At 38.9% G+C, this 23305-nt stretch overlaps 1 protein-coding gene across 6 annotated transcripts in view; it reads left to right on the forward strand.

Moving 5' to 3' along the window:
- Window positions 1-23305, forward strand: part of LOC115017333 (SPARC-related modular calcium-binding protein 1-like) — a 30975-nt gene that overhangs the window by 903 nt on the left and 6767 nt on the right. For 2 of the 6 annotated variants that reach the window (XR_003833245.1, XM_029445662.1), the window contains exons 2-11: window positions 4254-4316; window positions 6099-6273; window positions 7415-7642; window positions 12378-12431; window positions 12775-12822; window positions 13417-13497; window positions 13972-14164; window positions 14920-14993; window positions 15270-15363; window positions 20848-21201. Coding sequence is in view for 4 of the 6 variants with exons in the window: in XM_029445662.1 (XP_029301522.1) it covers window positions 4254-4316; window positions 6099-6273; window positions 7415-7642; window positions 12378-12431; window positions 12775-12822; window positions 13417-13497; window positions 13972-14164; window positions 14920-14993; window positions 15270-15363; window positions 20848-21187 (1350 nt within the window). In the remaining 2 variants the exon portion in view is untranslated. The remainder of the gene's footprint in view (window positions 1-4253; window positions 4317-6098; window positions 6274-7414; window positions 7643-12377; window positions 12432-12774; window positions 12823-13416; window positions 13498-13971; window positions 14165-14919; window positions 14994-15269; window positions 15364-20847; window positions 21202-23305) is intronic. The other 4 variants (XR_003833246.1, XM_029445661.1, XM_029445664.1 and 1 more) reach the window with 3 other exon arrangements.

Here is a 23305-nt window from a genome sequence, read left to right on the forward strand (position 1 = left end):
TCCTCTTGAACTTTTAGGGGTCAAAGGTCAAGGTCACTGACCTCACAAAACTCTTGGCCAGAACTCAAGAATTCATATGCTATTATGACAATTTCACACAAATGTCTATTAGGATAACTGATGAAGTGATGCCATTTTAGACATATGAGTTGTGAACTGCATCTTGACTGGTTGGCGGAGGCAAACAAACGCAGGCCAGTAATTCTAGTTATATTTCATACGTGCGTGCGTGGTTGTATTTTTATGCCTCAGCGCCGGAGGCATATGTTTTGGGTTTGTCCAATTCTCGTGAATGTGATATCACCGGAACGCCTGGAGGGAAATTCTTCAAATTTGGCACAAATATCCACTTGGATTCAAGGATGAACTGATTAGATATTGATGGTTAAAGGTAAAGGTCACTGTGATTGACTCATGTCCAGCCGATTACTGTGAATGCAATTTCTTAGGAACGCCTGGAGGGCATTTATTCAAAAAGCACCAACCTCCCGGTCTAAAAACTGAAGCCAATGCGGAGGTGCCTTAAACTTGCATTCTCTTTAATATCCAGCACAAGGCGACTCCACTGGTTGCAAAAAGTAGTCCGGTTGTATAGAGTATGTGAACTACATGCTTTACAAATGTCCCAGCTACACTCACTGAGTACATGTACAAATCTGATAAACTTAAATATGGTAAGGTCACTGAAATCAAAGACGCACTATAGACTCCAGTAGAAAAGGGCAGTGGTAACATGAAAATAAAAGAAGATTCAATACAAAAACTAATGAATGTCAAATGTGGGGAGATGCCTGGTGGAAATACACCAAACACTTCTATTTCACTATTTAAGATGTTCCCAACAGAAAACACTGACACACACTATTCTCCATATTACAAGTCAGTGCAACATCAAAAAGATTTTGAAGCTGTTATTTTAGAGTAAAATAGCTGCATAATGTTGCTTTAGAGAAATCTATGGAACAACGGTGAGCTAGGAGCAGGACTTCTAAATTCAACAAATAACACAATGTTCCCTCACTCTCATCTCAACTGAGTTGAAGTCACTTAAAGTTGACTTTCTTACTGTACTTGCATGAACTAAACCAGTGGCTTTTTGAAAGGTTGGAAAAATGTCAAAACTGAGTGTATGATTTGGAAATGGTCAACAGTTAATGCAAGTGCAGGTAATGTGCTTAGTGGGCAAAAACATACAAAACTAATGGTCTGCTCCTTATGGTGCATATAGAGTGAACAGAATATATATATAGAGTGTAGTAACATAGTCTGATTCTTCATCAGGAGAGTAAAATGTGTGTTTGTGTGTATATCTCCAATCACAGCGTATGTCATCAGTGCTGAAGGTTGTGTGTCTACACACGCTCACACCTGTTAGATGTTAAACACGGCACCATCATGCCTCCGTGTGTTAATGATCGGTTTAACTGCTTCGTTGTACAGATTAATGACAGCGAGAGCTGCGTTCACAAGTGAGCGTTTCACTCCTTCGCTCAATCCTGCCGCTGGGTGTCAACGGGCCTTTCAGCAGCATCAGCAACCATTTTCCAGGACAAACACCGTGTTTGGTAACGCTCTGGAGATGAGTTTTTATGTTTTCTTTTATGTTTTTCTAAGCAGCTGGAATGTGTGAGGCACGAGGAGACAGTGGTGGCTTGTTCTCGCTTTCTCTGCTGCTCGCTCGCTTCCCGTCTCCCCCCCCTGTCTGTCTGTCTCCCCACTCTGTCTGTCTGTCTGTCTCCCCCCTCTCTCTCTATGTCTGTCTCCCCCTCTGTCTGTCTGTCTGTCTGTCTCTCTCTCTGTCTGTCTGTCTCTGTCTCTCTCTGTGTCTGTCTCTCTCTCTCTCTGTCTCTCTCTCTGTGTCTGCCTGTCTGTGTCTGCCTGTCTGTGTCTGCCTGTCTCTCTCTGTCTCTGTCTGTCTCGGTCTCTCTCTCTGTGTCTGCCTGTCTCTCTCTGTCTCTGTCTCTGTCTGTCTCTCTCTCTCACACACATAGCTGGAGTCTTACAGGCCCATAGACTGTGGTGGTAATTGTTTTAACACTGAGGATATTGTATTTGCTGTAGTTCTACCTGACAGACAGGAAGCCCAGTCTGCCCAACACTTTGCACCTGGGCTCCTATGCCCCACTACTCCTCCCTCGATCCCCCCAATCCAATAAATATTTTTATTAGCAAGATCCTTTTTGTAAAACTATTTGTCATAACTTTTTTTCATTTGTGAATATGTGTAATTAGTGAAACATTATTAAAAGAAAAAAAGAAATCTGAATCTGCCCTTTTGCTTTTACGAACAAACAGGCAAAGATTTCCAGAAGAATTAAATGTGTAAATAATAAACAATTGCTTAACTATAACAAGTCTTCAAGCTTTTTGAGTGTTATAGTTTTAATAATTGTCAAATGATTTAAAATGGTATACAAGGGAACAGTGCCCAAAATAATAACTCAGAGTGACTTTTATCCAACCAACAGAGAAGAGCAGTAAATGATTATATTATAAAGTCACATACTAATCACTAGAACCAGCAAAACACATTCTGTAGGTTTATGTCTGGACATTAAGGCACAGAGGTCTCATTCACCACAGAATTATGTCAACACTGTTCGACACACCAGAGCTCACAAAGTGTGTGTGTAGTGCGGGGCTGATGGACAAAGAGGCACTGATGAAGTGTGTGTGCGTGCGTGTGTGTGTGTTTCAGGTGTTTTCAATGAGTGTGTGGCAGTGTGACAAATCTCTTGTATATTTTGGAGACGTGTGTGAAGGTGTGTGTGATCCTGAGCTGAGTGTGTTGTCAGGCACCCAGAGGAGCATGTGGGAGCAATTTAGATAATCACGCTCGCCAGACTCTCCTCTCCTACTGGTTTCCTCTTCTTTTCTTTTTACCTCTCCTCTCCTTTTTTCTTCTCTCCTCATCCTTCTTCTCTCCTTATATCTCCTCGTATCTTCTCCCCTCTCCTTGTTTCCTCTCTTTGTATCTTCTCCTCTCCTTTCCTTTCTTCTCCTCTCAAATCAAATCGAATTTATTTGTATAGCCCAATATCACAAATTATACATTTGTCTCAGTGTGCTTTACAGACTGTACAGGTTACGACACCCTCTGTCCTTAGACCCTCGCATCGCACAAGGAAAAACTTCCTAAAAGAAACCCCAAAATTAAAGGGGGGAAAATGGAAGAAACCTCAGGGAGAGCAACTGAGGAGGGATCCCTCTCCCAGGACGGACAGACGTGCAATAGATGTCGTATGTACAGGATAAACAACATAGTACAAATACAACATTTGACAGAAAATTATGTTGTGTTGGAAAGAGAAAAGAGAAAGTTTGGATGAATCCAGGAAAATGGCAAAAAGGCTTCCCGGTGTCCAGCAGGACCAGTGCAGCAGGCACAGCCACGATTCCTGATCCTGACGTAAACTTTATCAGTGGCAACCTGCCACATGAGACACAGAAACTCCGGGGATGATACCCCGGATGATGAGTTAGTAACATACATTTACATAAATGCATACAGATAGAGAGGGAGAAGAAGAGAGGGAGGGGAAGAGAGAGGAAGAGAAGGAAGAGAGCAGGGAGGTGTCCCCCGGCAGTCTAAGCCTATAGCAGCATAACTAGGGGCTGATCCAAGGCAAACCTGAGCCAGCCCTAACTATAAGCTTTATCAAAAAGGAAAGTCTTTAGCCTACTCTTAAATGTGGAGAGTGTGTCTGCCTCCCGAACACAAACTGGAAGCTGGTTCCACTGGAGAGGAGCTTGATAGCTGAAGGCTCTGGCTCCCATTGTACTCTTAGAGACTCTAGGAACCACAAGTAACCCTGCAGTCTGGGAGCGCAATGCTCTAGTTGGTTTATAAGGTACTATGAGATCTTTAAGATATGCTGGAGCCTGACCATTAATTGCTTTGTAGGTCAGGAGAAGGATTTTGAATTCTATTCTGTATTTTACCGGGAGCCAGTGCAGAGCAGCTAATACAGGAGTAATATGATCCCGTTTCCTTTTTCTTGTCAATACACGTGCCGCTGCATTTTGGATCATCTGAAGAGTCTTAAACAACTTTTTGGCACAACCTGATAACAATGAGTTGCAGTAATCCAGCCTTGAAGTAACAAATGCATGGTTAGTTTTTCTGCATCATTTTGAGACGGGATGTGTCTTATTTTTGCAATGTTACGTAGATGAAAGAAGGCAGTCCTTGAGATTTGTTTCCTCTCCTCTCTTTGTATCTCCTCTCCTCTCCTGTTAAGCTCTTTCTATAGGTGACCGAGACAGCCTCTATAAGCCCCATCTTTCCCAAGCTGACACGAGACAGATGGCTGAATGTGAGTTTATTTCCAGCTTCAGAGGAATGGGGCTTGGTCTAACTTTAGGGTGGACTAAGGCCAACAAAACAAACTAAAACCAAATCTAACTTGGAAGGCAACCAATACAACCTGAAGACATAAAATAAACCACAGTACAATAACTAACCTCCTTAATTTGGATAAAGCAAGGTTACCAAAACAGGCAGCCCACTCCTATTACCTCCAGCAGAACAAAAGCCGTCAGTCTGCAAAGGCTACATGCCATCAGGGTGACGCTGCGAGTGTGGCCTGTTGGGAGATGCGAAACTCCTCTGCGCTGAGCCCGACGCCATCTTGGTGCCTTGTCCGTCATCCAAGACAAGCCAATCACTTAAAGGAGCTGGCACAAACACCTGTTTATATACATACACACACTCGCACGTCGTGCACATCTTGCATACTCACACTGACAGAAAGAGACACATATTGCAGCACAATACACATGGATGGGTGTGGTTCTATTCAAAGATCAATGATCAGCAAATTGAAAACATCAATAAATATCATCCTTAAGATGCACCTTACTTTGAAAATACAAGTCACATAAGTATCACCATTTCTGTCCAAAGGCAGACTTTGTAACATCAGCAAATATCCTATTAGTGTCCAATAAAATGATTTACAGCCAAATTACAAAATATGGTCGAAGCAGAAACAGCTCCTCTCTTCTTCCTCACTTTTGGCATTGTGAGAACTACAAAGTAATTATAGAAGCAATTTACTGAATCTAATTAAATTTGTCAGCTCATAAAAGAGGAAGTAGCAGCGTATAATATAAACATCTGTTGGCTGACTATCCAGGAACATAAACATTTTGGGAAGGAAAGTAGTTTCCATTTGCTGCTTAAAGGTTTTAATCCAAAAATATTTAGCTCTCAGTGACTCGTTTAACATTTGTGCAAAAGCTTCAAATTAACTTTAAGAAAATGTCCCTCTGCCTGTGTGGAAAGTCTTCCTGTCGGGCACAAAGCCAGTCTCCCTCCTTCCCCTCCTCCCCTCAGCTCCTGACAGCAGAGATGGAGACGCACCTCTCTGCAGGGAAGATGTGAAGTTCATTCACTGTTTTGTTGGCTAAATTGGAGCTTTCACAGGTAAAATTGGCAGATAAAGGAAAGAGTCAGACTCTCTGCTCAGCTATGCTGAAATGTTTGCAGACGGACTGCTTTCTCACCGTCTTTCCTTCAGTGTCCTTGTTCTCTTCCTCTCCCTCAGTCGGGTTTTTCAAGGCGTGACATTGAAAGCCTGACTCACTATCTGCCAATGTCTCCTTCACAGACAGCCAGCCATGCAGAGGCTATATAATGACTTTCAGTGTATCTTTTCTGTCCACCAGCAGTTTGTTAGTGCTCAGCCACACACCGCTGTCACAAAACAGCCCAAACTTTTGACTGACACTTCTGTCTGTTGTGGTGGGTGGAAGAGAAGAACAGGAGGCAGGAAACACGGAGGCCAAGTAGAGTTTGCTCTATGCTGTGAAGAAAGTGCTGCAGTAGAAACCTGTGTGAAACAGTGATGAACATTAGTGTATTTGTTACATTTATACTCCATCTGTTTAATAGCAACAGGAAGGAAATGTGTTTTAATTGACTGGATATAATAATCTCCTTCTACTATTTCAAATGTAAATAATACCTTTGCTGTCCGAATTATAATATTTTCATCTCTGATAAAATAACTATTATTGCAGGAAAGAAGAGAAACTACAATACAACAGCTGATTCCACACTTTTGAATGATGGGTGTATGTTTGTGTGTTTGTAGCCTTTCCTGATCACAGAGAACATGTGGCCTCGCGGTTGTGTCCTGGACTGCCAGAGGGGGCGCCACAGAGCCGTGTGTGGTAGCAACGGCAGGTTGTATAAGTCGCTGTGTGCCTTCCAGAGGGCTCAGTGCATCAACACACAGCTCCGCCTCGCTGCACCAGCACACTGCTCAGGTACACGCCTGCACAGCGACACCATCAACACCTGCTTGTGCTTCACATGTGACTTATATGTTGACTGATGTTGTTACATTACTTTAGTCATATTTTTTTAAAGCATAAAACAATATACTGTATATAACATACATGCACAAATAGACATAATATTTAGACACTGATTTAGTCACAGTGATCTGTACACTGCATCACTGCTGACGTGTAGACACGGGTACGGTGAGCGAGGTCAGGAATCCCACACACTTTAAACCCACAGAGGTCATTGCATCTTTTCTTACATATATTATAAAAGTTTTGTTTCATCCATTTCATTAGAATCTTCTCAAATGAACAAGGACTACTTCTTATGTGGAGGGTTAAACAGAACGCCGTGTCTGTTTGCACATCTGTTCACAGCATTCATACCTTGCACACTCAATGGGAGCACATTCAGTGGTGGAAGATGTACTCGCCTCTTTTACTTCAGTAAAAATAGAAATACTCTGTGACAAGTAAAAGTCCCGAATTCAAGTTTTTTACTTTGTAAAAGTATCAGTATCAAAATATACTTAGAGTACCAAAACTAAAAGTACTCATTATGCTGAATGGTCCCTATTATAGTTTATATTATTAGATTATAATTATTGATGCATTATTGTGTTCTCACTTTAATGTTTCCCACAGTTATCAGTAAAAAATACTGTAATAATACATCATAATGTATTGTTATTATATTTTGTTTTATTAATCTGAATCTGTAACTTGTAAGTAAAGTTATCAACTACATTTAGTGGAGTAGATGTAGAAAGTAGTAGAAAATGGAAATAGTAAAGTACTTCAACATTACTTCAGTACTTTAATAATAATAATAAAACACTTTATTTGGAGGCGCCTTTCAAGACACCCAAGGACACCGTACGAAAATACAAGAGATAAAAACAGCAGGACATTGAAGGGAGAGCAGACAAACAAAACCAGAGATAAGGTGGAGACACATGAAGAGAGCAAGAAAGAGAAGGGGGGGGGGACACAGGATGATGGAGACTACAGAGAGTAGGCCAGTTTGAACAAGTGAGTTTTGAGGTGGGACTTGAATGTTGTAATGGTACTTTCCACCACTGAGCACATGTGGGTACTAATGTCTTGATTTCCGGTTTAGATCCGAGTCAGTCCAAATGCCAGCTGGCCCGGGCTCAGGCCCTGGAGGCCGGCGCCCACATCAGCCATGTTGGCCCAGCAGCTGCCGTCTTTGTGCCAGAGTGCAGTATGGATGGTCACTTCCTGCCAGTGCAGTGCCACAACCAGACCGGATACTGCTGGTGCTCCATGCCCGACGGCAAACCTGTCAGCGGTACCTCGGTCCACCTTCTGATCCCCAACTGTACCGGTCAGATATACTCTATTATACTCTACAGTATTATATACACAGTATGATATACATAAGCAAAAGCTCACTTCAGGCCGTGGTATATGCTCATTATATCACAGTTAAGGGGCGTGGTTCAACCCCGTTAACTGTGATATAATGACCATACATCACGGTCTGAAGTGAGCTATTGCTTTTATAAAACGGTTACCAAGTGTGGCAATATGAAAGAAAAATACACACTTTAATTTAAATAGTTTTTATTATTAAATCATGATGTTCACAATAAAATAGTCCCTCCGTTGCCTTCTGCACAAAACATAGTGTGAGGTGGTTGCTATGCAACAACACTAACAGCTGCTCTTCATGTAGCTCTGCATGTCGTCTTGTAGGGGCTTTTTTCTCTGGAGATAGGCACTGATCAATCCACTCCTCCAGAGTAGAGAACATTGTACTATACGGATTGCATAAATGGACGGTCCCTTGTATTGGCACATGCGCGAGTATCATATATACAGTAGGATATATACAGTAGGATATATACAGTATCATATATACAGTAGGATATATACAATAGGATATATACAGTATCATATATACAGTAGGATATATACAGTATCATATATACAGTATCATATATACAGTAGGATATATACAATAGGATATATACAGTATCATATATACAGTAGGATATATACAATAGGATATATACAGTATCATATATACAGTAGGATATATACAGTATCATATATACAGTATCATATATACAGTAGGATATATACAGTATCATATATACAGTATCATATATACAGTAGGATATATACAATAGGATATATACAGTATCATATATACAGTATCATATATACAGTATCATATATACAGTAGGATATATACAATAGGATATATACAGTATCATATATACAGTAGGATATATACAGTATCATATATACAGTATCATATATACAGTATCATATATACAGTAGGATATATACAATAGGATATATACAGTATCATATATACAGTAGGATATATACAGTATCATATATACAGTATCATATATACAGTATCATATATACAGTAGGATATATACAATAGGATATATACAGTAGGATATATACAGTAGGATATATATACAGTAGGATATATACAGTATTATATATACAGTATCATATATACAGTATCATATATACAGTAGGATATATACAGTATCATATATACAGTAGGATATATACAATAGGATATATACAGTATCATATATACAGTAGCATATATACAGTAGGATATATATACAGTATCATATATACAGTATCATATATACAGTAGGATATATACAGTAGGATATATATACAGTATCATATATACAGTATCATATATACAGTAGGATATATATACAGTATCATATATACAGTAGGATATATACAGTAGGATATATATACAGTATCATATATACAGTATCATATATACAGTAGGATATACAGTACGATATATACAGTAGGATACGTATACAGTAGGATATATATACAGTATCATATATACAGTATCATATATACAGTAGGATATATACAGTAGGATATATACAGTAGGATATATATACAGTAGGATATATACAGTATCATATATACAGTATCATATATACAGTAGGATATATATACAGTAGGATATATACAGTATCATATATACAGTAGGATATATACAGTATCATATATACAGTATCATATATACAGTAGGATATATACAGTAGGATATATATAGTAGGATATATATAGTAGGATATATACAGTAGGATATATATAGTAGGATATATATACAGTAGGATATATATAGTAGGATATATATAGTAGGATATATACAGTAGGATATATATACAGTAGGATATATACAGTATCATATATACAGTATCATATATACAGTAGGATATATACAGTATCATATATACAGTAGGATATATACAGTATCATATATACAGTATCATATATACAGTAGGATATATACAGTATCATATATACAGTAGGATATATACAGTAGGATATATACAGTATCATATATACAGTAGGATATATATACAGTAGGATATATACAGTATCATATATACAGTAGGATATATACAGTAGGATATATACAGTATCATATATACAGTATCATATATACAGTAGGATATATACAGTAGGATATATATAGTAGGATATATATAGTAGGATATATACAGTAGGATATATATAGTAGGATATATATACAGTAGGATATATATAGTAGGATATATATAGTAGGATATATACAGTAGGATATATATACAGTAGGATATATACAGTATCATATATACAGTATCATATATACAGTAGGATATATATACAGTAGGATATATACAGTATCATATATACAGTAGGATATATACAGTATCATATATACAGTATCATATATACAGTAGGATATATATACAGTAGGATATATACAGTATCATATATACAGTATCATATATACAGTAGGATATATACAGTAGGATATATACAGTAGGATATATATACAGTAGGATATATACAGTATCATATATACAGTATCATATATACAGTAGGATATATATACAGTAGGATATATACAGTATCATATATACAGTAGGATATATACAGTATCATATATACAGTATCATATATACAGTAGGATATATACAGTAGGATATATACAGTAGGATATATATAGTAGGATATATATAGTAGGATATATACAGTAGGATATATATAGTAGGATATATAGTAGGATATATACAGTAGGATATATATAGTAGGATATATATACAGTAGGATATATATAGTAGGATATATATAGTAGGATATATACAGTAGGATATATATACAGTAGGATATATACAGTATCATATATACAGTATCATATATACAGTAGGATATATACAGTATCATATATACAGTAGGATATATACAGTATCATATATACAGTATCATATATACAGTAGGATATATACAGTATCATATATACAGTAGGATATATACAGTAGGATATATACAGTATCATATATACAGTATCATATATACAGTAGGATATATATACAGTAGGATATATACAGTATCATATATACAGTAGGATATATACAGTAGGATATATACAGTATCATATATACAGTATCATATATACAGTAGGATATATACAGTAGGATATATATAGTAGGATATATATAGTAGGATATATACAGTAGGATATATATAGTAGGATATATATACAGTAGGATATATATAGTAGGATATATATAGTAGGATATATACAGTAGGATATATATACAGTAGGATATATACAGTATCATATATACAGTATCATATATACAGTAGGATATATATACAGTAGGATATATACAGTATCATATATACAGTAGGATATATACAGTATCATATATACAGTATCATATATACAGTAGGATATATATACAGTAGGATATATACAGTATCATATATACAGTAGGATATATATACAGTAGGATATATACAGTATCATATATACAGTAGGATATATATACAGTAGGATATATACAGTATCATATATACAGTATCATATATACAGTAGGATATATACAGTATCATATATACAGTATCATATATACAGTAGGATATATACAGTAGGATATATACAGTAGGATATATATAGTAGGATATATATAGTAGGATATATACAGTAGGATATATATACAGTAGGATATATACAGTAGGATATATACAGTAGGATATATATATAGTAGGATATATACAGTAGGATATATATAGTAGGATATATATATAGTAGGATATATACAGTAGGATATATACAGTAGGATATATATATAGTAGGATATATATATAGTAGGATATATACAGTAGGATATATATAGTAGGATATATATATAGTAGGATATATACAGTAGGATATATATAGTAGGATATATATAGTAGGATATATATATAGTAGGATATATACAGTAGGATATAGTAGGATATATACAGTAGGATATATACAGTAGGATATATATAGTAGGATATATATATAGTAGGATATATACAGTAGGATATATATAGTAGGATATATATATAGTAGGATATATACAGTAGGATATATATAGTAGGATATATACAGTAGGATATATATAGTAGGATATATATATAGTAGGATATATATATAGTAGGATATATATAGTAGGATATATATATAGTAGGATATATATAGTAGGATATATATATAGTAGGATATATACAGTAGGATATATATAGTAGGATATATATATAGTAGGATATATACAGTAGGATATATATAGTAGGATATATATATAGTAGGATATATATATAGTAGGATATATATATAGTAGGATATATATAGTAGGATATATATAGTAGGATATATATAGTAGGATATATATATAGTAGGATATATACAGTAGGATATATATAGTAGGATATATACAGTAGGATATATATAGTAGGATATATATAGTAGGATATATATAGTAGGATATATACAGTAGGATATATATAGTAGGATATATATATAGTAGGATATATACAGTAGGATATATATAGTAGGATATATATAGTAGGATATATACAGTAGGATATATATAGGATATATACAGTAGGATATATATAGTAGGATATATATATAGTAGGATATATACAGTAGGATATATATAGTAGGATATATACAGTAGGATATATATGAAATCTGCAAGATATTTAATGTATTTTCCACACCAAGGTGTTCTGCTTTAATATATTATCTCAAACAGATCACATCGGCAAGTTGGCTCAGACCAGTGATGCCGATTCAGCTCCGATCAAAGGTGAGGAAGATTTACTCAGAACTCACAAAGGCAGCGTCTCTCTCTGTGTTCATAATGGAAATAGTTCTATTCTTCACATTCTATAAATCTTCTTGTATGTATACTTGTGCTGTACATTCACTAAAAGGTTCTGTATGTTTCTCATTTTCACTTTTTTTCCGGGCCTTTCCTGGCACGACTCTGGTTGTTTCTCTGCCAGACACACCTGCAGGAACTGGAACATTCACAGACCGCTCCGCATGCCAAGACTCCCTCCTTCTCTGATTGTTCCCAGGCTTTCCTCTTTAGTAACAACTTTTTCCAACCTCATTCTTGTTACTTTCACTCTTTGCTTATGTTCCAGATGAAGATGGTGAACCTGGACCAACAATAGACCCCAGAAAACCTACAGGTAACAAACCCAACCTTCCCCAATAAGGATTCTGTGCACTTGTCTTCCTAAAGTACAGATTTCATGATATGATCCATGTTTTAATTCAGCATTCACTGATTTATTCGACCAAAATGAAGAGCAGTAGTTTAGGGTTTGTCTCCTGAGTACTTGGAATGTACAGCACATTTTGCTGCCTCTTAATGTCTGTTTTGGTAACTTTCCTTAAACTTGAACTTATCTTAAGGGAATCTTAAAGCAGCTTTAATCAATATCTTTTGTAATAACAATGTATGACATGACTATAGATAATTGGTCACTGGTAGTGATGAACCTGCAGAGAATTATCAGCTGGATGTGCAGCTTAACAGACCTTTATAGTTTTATCTCATTGTGAAGCTGTCCGGCTGCAACTTTAATGTTTCTTTAATCCTACACACTGGTCCTTTAATTATGACTTTAACATTATGTCTTGTCAGTTAAAATCACAAAGCTATCAAAGATCCCTGAGATGGTTGTTGTTTCCACCTACATTAAACACTGATCCTCCACACAACTTCTCCACAAGCAGAATTAGCTTTAAACATTCTTTGACTGTCAGATTCTCTTGTCCAGAGCTGACAGCTCCTCCATTCTGGGTGACCATCCTGATGAACTCTGACCCCAAAGGGAACCGCTCAGTCAGACGACCCACCGGTAAGATTCGGTGCGCCTGCTGCTTGTGTGTACAAATATATCCAATTCAATTATTACGTCTTCAAATATATTATGATGCAAAAAAATTATTTCTCCAAACATTGGTATTGTTTTTTGTTTGGGGTTACAAGAGAATTATAGTCCAACATTTACAGTAACGAACAAGACAAGTTTGTAAATAAGTAGCTTTTACACCCAGTTCACACTTTATTAGGTACACGTTACAATCTAATGCAGCAGCCCGGCCATAATAGTAGGATAGTAGTAACTACAACACAACCCTCGACTACATACATTATTAATAATAATAATAATAATAATAATAATAATAATAATAATAATGATAATAATAATAATAATAATAATGAAAGAATATAGAATTATATGTCGGGTAAAGATTTTAAGTTATGTGTATTGTCAGTAAAGTTCCTCACTAACATACTGTAGTAATATATTGTATGTGTGTTTGTACAGACAGTCCTCAGACGTGTGAGCGTGAGCGAGCCTCGCTGCTCTCTCAGATGAGGTCATCCTGGCTTGAAGAGCGTTTCATCCCAGAATGCACTGCAGACGGCCGCTACAGCCCCGTGCAGTGTCACGCTACTACAGGTTACTGTTGGTGTGTCAGAGTGGACAGCGGCAGGCCACTACCAGGCACCTCTGCAAGGTGACCAGTCCGTCTGTCTTTAGGTCTTTAGTTCTGGGGACTCTTTTTCCTTTACATTCGCTTTCTTTGGCTTTCCTTCTTTCTTTCTTTTGTCTCTCCCCCCCTCCTCTCTCCCCCCCCCCCTTCCTCTCTCCCCCCTCCCCTCCCCTCCTCCCCCCCTCTCTCCTCCCCCCTCTCTCCTCCCCCCTCTCCTCCCCCTCTCTCCCCCCCTCTCCACTCTCAAATCTCAATAAATTGTGGTTGGATGGTTTTATTCCCACGGGTTTTATCAGTGTTGCTGATGATTTTCTTTGGTTGACTGGTGTGAGGAAATCTCCTTGAGGCTTAATAATATTTCCCCCCCTACTGACAAGCTGTGTATCTCTGGTTCTAATTAATTACAAAGTATTTATTTTGGCAGATAAAACACATTTCCAACACTAGATTCATCTGCATGCAGCATCACAAACACAAAAGCCAAATACATTTTGCATTGCAAGATCTAGAGATCAAGTACATTTCTCGGGACAGTGAGGGCGTTCCCACGAGTACACACTTAACATCTCATTTATTGTTGTATTATTCATCACTGTATTTACTGTACTACTTATTACCCATGTTGTGACATTTTCATTGTGACGATGGTTTTCAGGAAATAAAGTATTCTTTGATATTACATTTTTTCCTACAAAATCAGCAGTCAGCTGACGGTGTTTGGCTTTTCAGTGTAATGTTGGTAAACGGACATTTTAGTTGCCCTTTCTGTTTCTATGCAGGAATCGCATCCCAGAGTGCACTGGGGCAGAGGTGGCACCAACAGACAGGAGGCACAGGGAAAAACCTCTGCCGGGTAAATATGAGTCTTTGTTATATGCTTGGAGAAATAGTTGTCTGTTTTAAAAATGTTATCACAAAAGTTGAAAGAATTCTGTATGTTGCTCTCCAGAAAATCATCTGGAAATGTCATCCTGATTACTTCATTTATCATTTCTAAAGCATTTTGTTGTTTGTCCTTCTCCTGAGGGAGGTGATAGAAACCGGAGTGAAGGCAGGGTAGACTGTTGTCATGAGGAGCAGCCACAGTCTCTAACAGCTGGTTACAGTTCTCTCTGCTCTGTTCCCGCAGGGTGTCCCGGAGCTCGTAAGAAGCAGTTCCTACAGAGTCTGGTCAGAGCGCTGCAGCTGGAAGCAGAGCATGCTGGAAGTCTGAGTCCCCACCAGTAAGTGTATCTACTGTGTACTGCACGTTACAGCAGGTGTAGTGATCTTTACAGCTTCACTGTAAAGCTCCCAGGGAAGACCGGATCCAAAATCACTCCCATTTTACTATACATTGAGTAAACTATTGGTGTTGGTTCTATATGGGGATTTGAATATTTGAATATTTAATGAATGAACGAGGCAGCGACACAGCCCCAGTTTGTCTTTGACTAGTATGTATTCATGCCAGAGACATGCTCTGAATGCAGCTGGGCCACTTTTAAATGGCTCCTGCAAGGTTCCATGTGCTACTTGGTTTGCATGTTCTGCAGCAGGTTGTTTGCTGTGTAAATGAAAAAGCTAAAGTCATTGCATCAGGTGGCCTTTGAGATGTGCAATGTGAAAATAAAAATCTAGTATGGGTTTACATGACAAAATAAGTGAAATATTAATATGTAAAAACAATGAGCAGGATTATACTCCTGGATCCTACTTTGATTAACATGAGCAGATCAGGGAATAAACACGACTCGTTCAGTGGCCCTATCCAAACGATCTGCAGCACATGGTCTACAGAGGCTTGGCCAAGTGCATTTAGTGCCAACTCCACTTTTGCTAGTTAAATGGCACATAACCTGAGTGCAAACTAGGCTGCAAGGGGCACATGGGTTGTATTTCGTCTCTTAATTAAAGTGTGTTTTGGGCCTTACATAAATTTAACCATCAGAGTGCCATCTCCCATTCCCTTTGAAAGCCAGGTGTGCTTCCTTGACTGGCGGACCCTCTCCCTCCGCCGTCTCCCAATCCTCGGTCCCATCAACAACTCCATTTGACTGCCTTTGAGCAAATGCACTGATAACCTGTTTAACCGGTGCCGGTGGGGCAATACCTGTCCAAATGAGCTTTTGTGCCCCCCCCCCCCAATGATCAAAATGCATTATATAATAAACATTAAATATGATAAACATGCATTAATGAATTATGAAAACTGTTTTGCTTTCAGATTTGAGTCATGGGACCGAAAGTGCTGAGCAGAAGCCTCAAGGCTGCAATGTTTTTTTCCTAGGACGGTGAAGTCATGACTTGATATTCACGAGTACCAATCAGAGGCAGAATAGGGCGGGTCATGACTTCACCGTCCTAGGAAAAAATGTTTTGGTGCACAAGCAATGTTGCCAATTTTGACTTTTCAAATGTTTTGTCAAAAGCTACTAGCGATAAATCTACCGACTTTTTATTTTGAGATGTGATGGCCTATTTCAAGAATCAACAGAAGAAAGTTAATTTGTCGTTCTAAACATATTTAGGGTGTTTCTTTTGCACTTTTTGTCTCTCCCACAACGTTATTCCTCTCTTCTACAGCGTCCATTACATTTACCTGCACATTGCCAAATATGCAAATTAGGCGATGACTGCCGGAGAGGTTGTGCGTAATGCGGAGACATCAGCCTCAAAACGCCGCTGTTTAGGGGGGAGAGGGGCTGTTAACTTTGAAGCAGCCTACGTTTACACCCGCACAGAGGGATGAGGAGATGCTGAGCGCAGACAGGCGTGTGTTCACTGAGCAGAGGAGCGCTGAGAGCTCGCTGCTGTTGAGCAGTACAGAACGCCTGAGAGCCTTACTTCATTATATTCCATTGTATTTTGAATTGCCGCCTGAATTGAGTTTTTTCCTTAACATAAATAAAAACATGGGTCTTGGGTATAAGATAGAGCCCTGCTTTTAAAGCCACCTTAAAAGGTAAGTAAACATGTTCATTAACATTAAATATTTCCACGTTGTATTCATGGATAATCTACCACATAAAATATTTCCAAAGTCATTTGTAGAACCTCCATCTTGGCCATCGTCGTGTGTTCATCCCCTTTTCCTCCATTGTTGTCACCTTGTTGATTTTATAGCACATCCCTGCCACCAGCCTCTGCATTCTGCAGAAGCGTGTACGGTGCCAGCACTTGTGTTCATGCTCGTAACGCATCACGTAGTGCACAAACGGTACGAGGCTCTTCTAAACTTAACTCCACGGCCCCACAAGTGGTCAAAAGCTTCATGGGCCAAATGATAATCATTTTTCATCTTGGACCTCAGTGGATGCATTATTTTCCACTTGTCTGTTGCAGAGCTGAGATGCTGTTCAGAATGCCAAATGAAACCCAATTTCAACGTTCAGTGAACAACACAGACCTGATCAAATTCTGATTAAGGGAGGGAAACTGTTGGACCGACTCCATCTGTTTCCCTCTTCTGTGCTTCTCTTAACCAATCAGCGCCTCAGTACTAACCGCATTCCCTCCATCTGTTTCTCTCTGTTCATTTACAGACATGCCTCTCTTTTGACTTTTCATCTTCATAACGTCTTCATCACATTTTCACCAATCTGCATCCCGTCCTTCACCCTCCTCTCTATCTCGCTTTCTCAGCCAGCTCCCAACTTCACCATGTTATGATATAACCGAGGCCTTGTTATGTCAGATAGCACTGCTGCAAACTCACTCACACGATGCCCAGGTTTCATATCATCATTGTTTTTCTTCCCGATAACCTTGTGTTTGTTTGAATGACTTCCATGTTGTTTTGTGTTTTGGTCTGATAGAGAAAATGGAAGCTGTGGTGTTTGTTGCTGTGTAAATGATAAGGAACCAGGAGCCGACTGGTGATTTTGTGTTTCAGCAGGCGGCCACATCCTTGTGATATTTGATATTTATCGAGTTCTGCAGGAATGCCGTGAATAGAAGTGATTTGTTTACAATTAATCTGATTACATGCGTCTGAATATGCCCACTGCTCGCAATGTTGATGCTGGCTGTGGTCCAAACTATAACCTCTCTTCAACTTGAAATCCTGATGTTTAAGTTTTAACAAGTTAATGCAAAAAAAACTAATAAAACTGAATGTATTTTTATTTTGTTACAACCCCCTCAGTTTATAAAGATTTTAGTACTTCCAGTACTAAAACTAATATCGAATTTGTACATGTGTAAACAGTTTTCTTTATGATGGCATGAACTTGAAATTGTATCCAAACTAAAAATGTAACATTTTAAATGAGAGAAAACATTGTGAGCAAATATCAAAAAGTAATTATCACCTGGCTGAAAAGCAGTATGTCTTTGTCGCAATTGTAACACCCAAAGGTGTTTCCATAGTGAAGTGACGCACCCTGGAGTAAACCTGTACGCCAATGCGTAAATAAAACCACGTCAGTTATTTCAGAGCGTTTTAAAAATGATTTGAAAGAAAAACTGACACTTCCTCAGGTTGAGTTATAAAGTCCTCTCTTTTAGTCTAAAATACTGAACTTTTAAAACTTTATAATTTTTATTGTAAATCATAAACACCTAATTAAAGTCATTCTCCCGCTCCAGACCTGAATGGTGGCTTTTAGTACGTGTTCAGCTTCATGTCTGTTACGATGGATCCTACTACGTCACCTCTTCACAAAATGATCTATAGATACAGTATATCTCAAAAGTGAGTACACCCTTTAGATTTTTGCAAATATTCTGTTATATCCTTTCAGGGGATAACATTATCCTACTGAAACTTTGATATAACTTAAAGTAGTCAGTGTGCTGCTTGAATAACAGTATAGATTTATTGTCCTTTGAAAATTACTCAGTACACAGCTGTTAATGTCTAAACAGCTGGCAACAAAAGTGAGTACACCCCATAGTGAACATGTCTAAATTGTGCCCAAAGTGTCAATATTTTGTGTGACGACCATTGTTATCTAGCACTGCTTTAACCCTCCTGGGCATGGAATTCACCAGAGCTGCACAGGTTGCTTCTGGAATCTTCTTCCACTCCTCCACGACGACATCACGGAGCGCACGGATGTTGGACACCTTGCACTCCTCCACCTTCCTCTTGAGGATGCCCCACATGTGCTCAATTGGGTTTAGGTCTGGAGACATACTTGGCCAGTCCATCACCTTAACCTTCAGCTTCTTCAGCAAGGCCGTTGTCATCTTGGAGGTGTGTTTAGGGTCATTATCATGTTAGAAAACTGCCCTACGGCCCAGTTTCCGAAGAGAGGGGATCATGCTCTGCTGCAGGATGTCACAGTATATATTGGAATTCATGTGTCCCTCAATGAAATGCAGCTCCCCAGTGCCGGCAGCACTCATGCAGCCCCAGACCATGATGCTGCCACCACCATGCTTGACTGTAGGCAAAACACATTTGTCTTGGTACTCCTCACCAGGGTGCCGCCACACACGCCGGACACCATCTGACCCAAACAGGTTTATTTTGGTCTCATCAGACTACAGGACATGGTTCCAGTAACTCATGTTCTTGGATTCATTGTCTTCAGCAAACTGTTTGCGGGCTTTCTTATGCATCGGTTTCAGAAGGGGCTTCTGTCTGGGGCGACGGCCATACAAACCGATTTGATGCAGTGTGCGGCGTATGGTCTGGGCACTGACAGGCTGACATCTCACTTCTGCAACCTCTGCAGCAATGCTGGAAGCACTCGCACGTCTATTTTTGGAAACCAACCTCTGGATATGACGCTGAGCACGTGGACTCAACTTCTTTGGTCGACCCTGGCGAGGCCTGTTCCGAGTGGAACCTGTCCTGGAAAACCGCTGTATGATCTTAGCCACTGTGCTGCAACTCATTTTCATGGTGTTGGCAATCTTCTTATAGCCAAGGCCATCTTTGTGAAGCGCAATAATCCTTTTTTTCAGCCGCTCAGAGAGTTCCTTGCCATGAGGTGCCATGTTGTCCAGCATTCAGAGAGAATTGTGCCCAAAACACCAAATTTAACAGCCCTGCTTATCATTTACACCTGAATCCTTGTAACACTAACGAGTCACATGACACCAGGGCGGGAAAACAACATCATTGGGCACAATTAGGACATGTTCACTATGGGGTGTACTCACTTTTGTTGCCAGCTGTTTAGACATTAACAGCTGTGTACTGAGTAATTTTCAAAGGACAATAAATCTATACTGTTATTCAAGCAGCACACTGACTACTTTAAGTTATATCAAAGTTTCAGTAGGATAATGTTATCCCCTGAAAGGATATAACAGAATATTTGCAAAAATCTAAAGGGTGTACTCACTTTTGAGATATACTGTATGTTGCAAATCATTCCTGCAACATAATCTACTTCTCCACCACCCATCTGTAAACGCAGTAAGTTCCGGTGGTATTTTCACCAAAATATGACTAAATACACATCTCAGTGCTCATGCTCGACCCTGCTGAGCTCAACACTGAGACAACCACCTCCTGCTCTTCTACTCTAAATCCCTCACACAGCTGCTTCAGTATAATTCACTGCTGTAGATGTGACGTGTATGTACAGTATCCATTGTAACTCCTGTGAATCCAAGCCTTTCATGAAACACATCATGATAGAAACAAAACGCAACCTAGGGGCAGGGCAGATGATGACTAAAGCTGAAGCTTCAATTTCAGGCAGAGAGTATTTCATACTCAAAGACTGATTGTCTCACCTCTGACGTTTTGTCACGTCTCTTTCCATCAGGGCCTCAAACACACCTCCCCCCAGCCCTCCATCTTTCATGACTCCAACCTCCGCCTCCTCTTCCTCCCCCCCTTCCTCCCCCCCTCTGGATGTTTCCTCTCCTTCTACTCTGGAGGCTGTCGAGTCCTCCAGGCCAGAGGTGGTGCTGCGGTGGCACTTCAGTCGGCTGGATGTGGACTCCAGTGGAGTGCTGAGCGAACGTGAAGCTCGACCTCTTCGTCAGTTCCTGCGCCAGAGGCTGAAGCCGCGACGGTGCGCCAAGAAGTTTGCTCAGTACTGTGACAGAGACGGAGACCGAGGCCTGACACTGGACGAACTGAGGGCCTGCCTGGGCCTCTGAGGTGGGTCAGCCAGGTGTGTGTCCCAAATGACTGAAGTGTAATCCAAAGCATTGTCTGATAAATATCCCGATTTTCAAGCAAATACCTCCCCAGTGTTTTTCACTTTACATTTTCCCACTGCATGTCGTGTATGAGTACAAACTATAAAAATACATGAATACCCTGAAAAACAGTACCCTTACCCTAAAGGTCCTGTCACACATATACGTATGACAGAAACGTATGCCGGCGTATATGAAATATCTGCAATAGGTTAATATAAATTAAGGGTAAGTTGTGATCGTTTTAAGGACGCAGACTATACACCGAACACGCCAGACATACGGCCCTGTCACACAGTTCTGTGTCCAAATACGTCACACTTTTCCACAGCGGTGTTGTAGCTGACGTATACATAACAAATACAAAACAAATTATTATACGTCAAACATTGATAGCGTATCACTTACTTATTTAAAATGTATCAGAGTGTCTGGACAACGGAGCTGGAAAAGTGCCATTTGGTTCACGTCATGCTGATGCTGGAGAACGGCTAACATGCTGAACGCTAGCTGTACTGTAGAAACACCTTAAATAAGTTACTCCGTCGTCAGGAATAATCTTAACATAGGGTAGGAATAGGTTATCCACTCGTTATCAATAAACTGGCTGTAGGATTCACCGTCAGCCGACGTAGCCTATATCTAACGTACCTCTAACGTAGTCACGTAGGTATTTACGTACTATATTTACGTAGGTAAATATTCACGTACGTATTCCGTATTCACGTATGTCTAACGTAACGTAACGTCTGCATATCTTATGAAGCACACGTCGGGTACGTCCGGTAACTTTGAACATGCTCAAAACATCAGTGTTCAACAACGCACCCCAGCGTAACACAGTGAGCTCTTAACGAACACTACTTATACCTTACCTTATATCTACGTACACCAGCGTAACACAGTGAGCTCTTAACGAACACTACTTATACCTTACCTTATATCAACGTACACCAGCGTAACACAGTGAGCTCTTAATGAATACTACTTATACCTTACCTTATATCTACGTACACCAGCGTAACACAGTGAGCTCTTAATGAATACTACTTATACCTTACCTTATATCAACGCACCCCAGCGTAACACAGCGTGCTCTTAATGAATACTACTTATACCTTACCTTATATCAACGTACACCAGCGTAACACAGTGAGCTCTTAACGAATACTACTTATACCTTACCTTATATCTACGTACACCAGCGTAACACAGTGAGCTCTTAATGAATACTACTTATACCTTACCTTATATCAACGTACACCAGCGTAACACAGCGTGCTCTTAATGAACACTACTTATACCTTACCTTATATCTACGTACACCAGCGTAACACAGCGTGCTCTTAATGAACACTACTTATACCTTACCTTATATCAACGTACACCAGCGTAACACAGCGTGCTCTTAATGAACACTACTTATACCTTACCTTATATCAACGTACACCAGCGTAACACAGCGTGCTCTTAATGAACACTACTTATACCTTACCTTATATCTACGTACACCAGCGTAACACAGTGAGCTCTTAATGAATACTACTTATACCTTACCTTATATCAACGTACACCAGCGTAACACAGTGAGCTCTTAATGAACACTACTTATACCTTACCTTATATCAACGTACACCAGCGTAACACAGTGAGCTCTTAATGAACACTACTTATACCTTACCTTATATCAACGTACACCAGCGTAACACAGCGTGCTCTTAATGAACACTACTTATACCTTACCTTATATCTACGTACACCAGCGTAACACAGCGTGCTCTTAATGAACACTACTTATACCTTACCTTATATCAACGTACACCAGCGTAACACAGCGTGCTCTTAATGAACACTACTTATACCTTACCTTATATCAACGTACACCAGCGTAACACAGCGTGCTCTTAATGAACACTACTTATACCTTACCTTATATCAACGTACACCAGCGTAACACAGTGAGCTCTTAATGAATACTACTTATACCTTACCTTATATCAACGTACACCAGCGTAACACAGTGAGCTCTTAATGAATACTACTTATACCTTACCTTATATCAACGCAACGTTATGC

This window comes from Cottoperca gobio, chromosome 13 (assembly GCF_900634415.1).
Source record: "Cottoperca gobio chromosome 13, fCotGob3.1, whole genome shotgun sequence".
Lineage (NCBI taxonomy): Eukaryota > Metazoa > Chordata > Actinopteri > Perciformes > Bovichtidae > Cottoperca > Cottoperca gobio.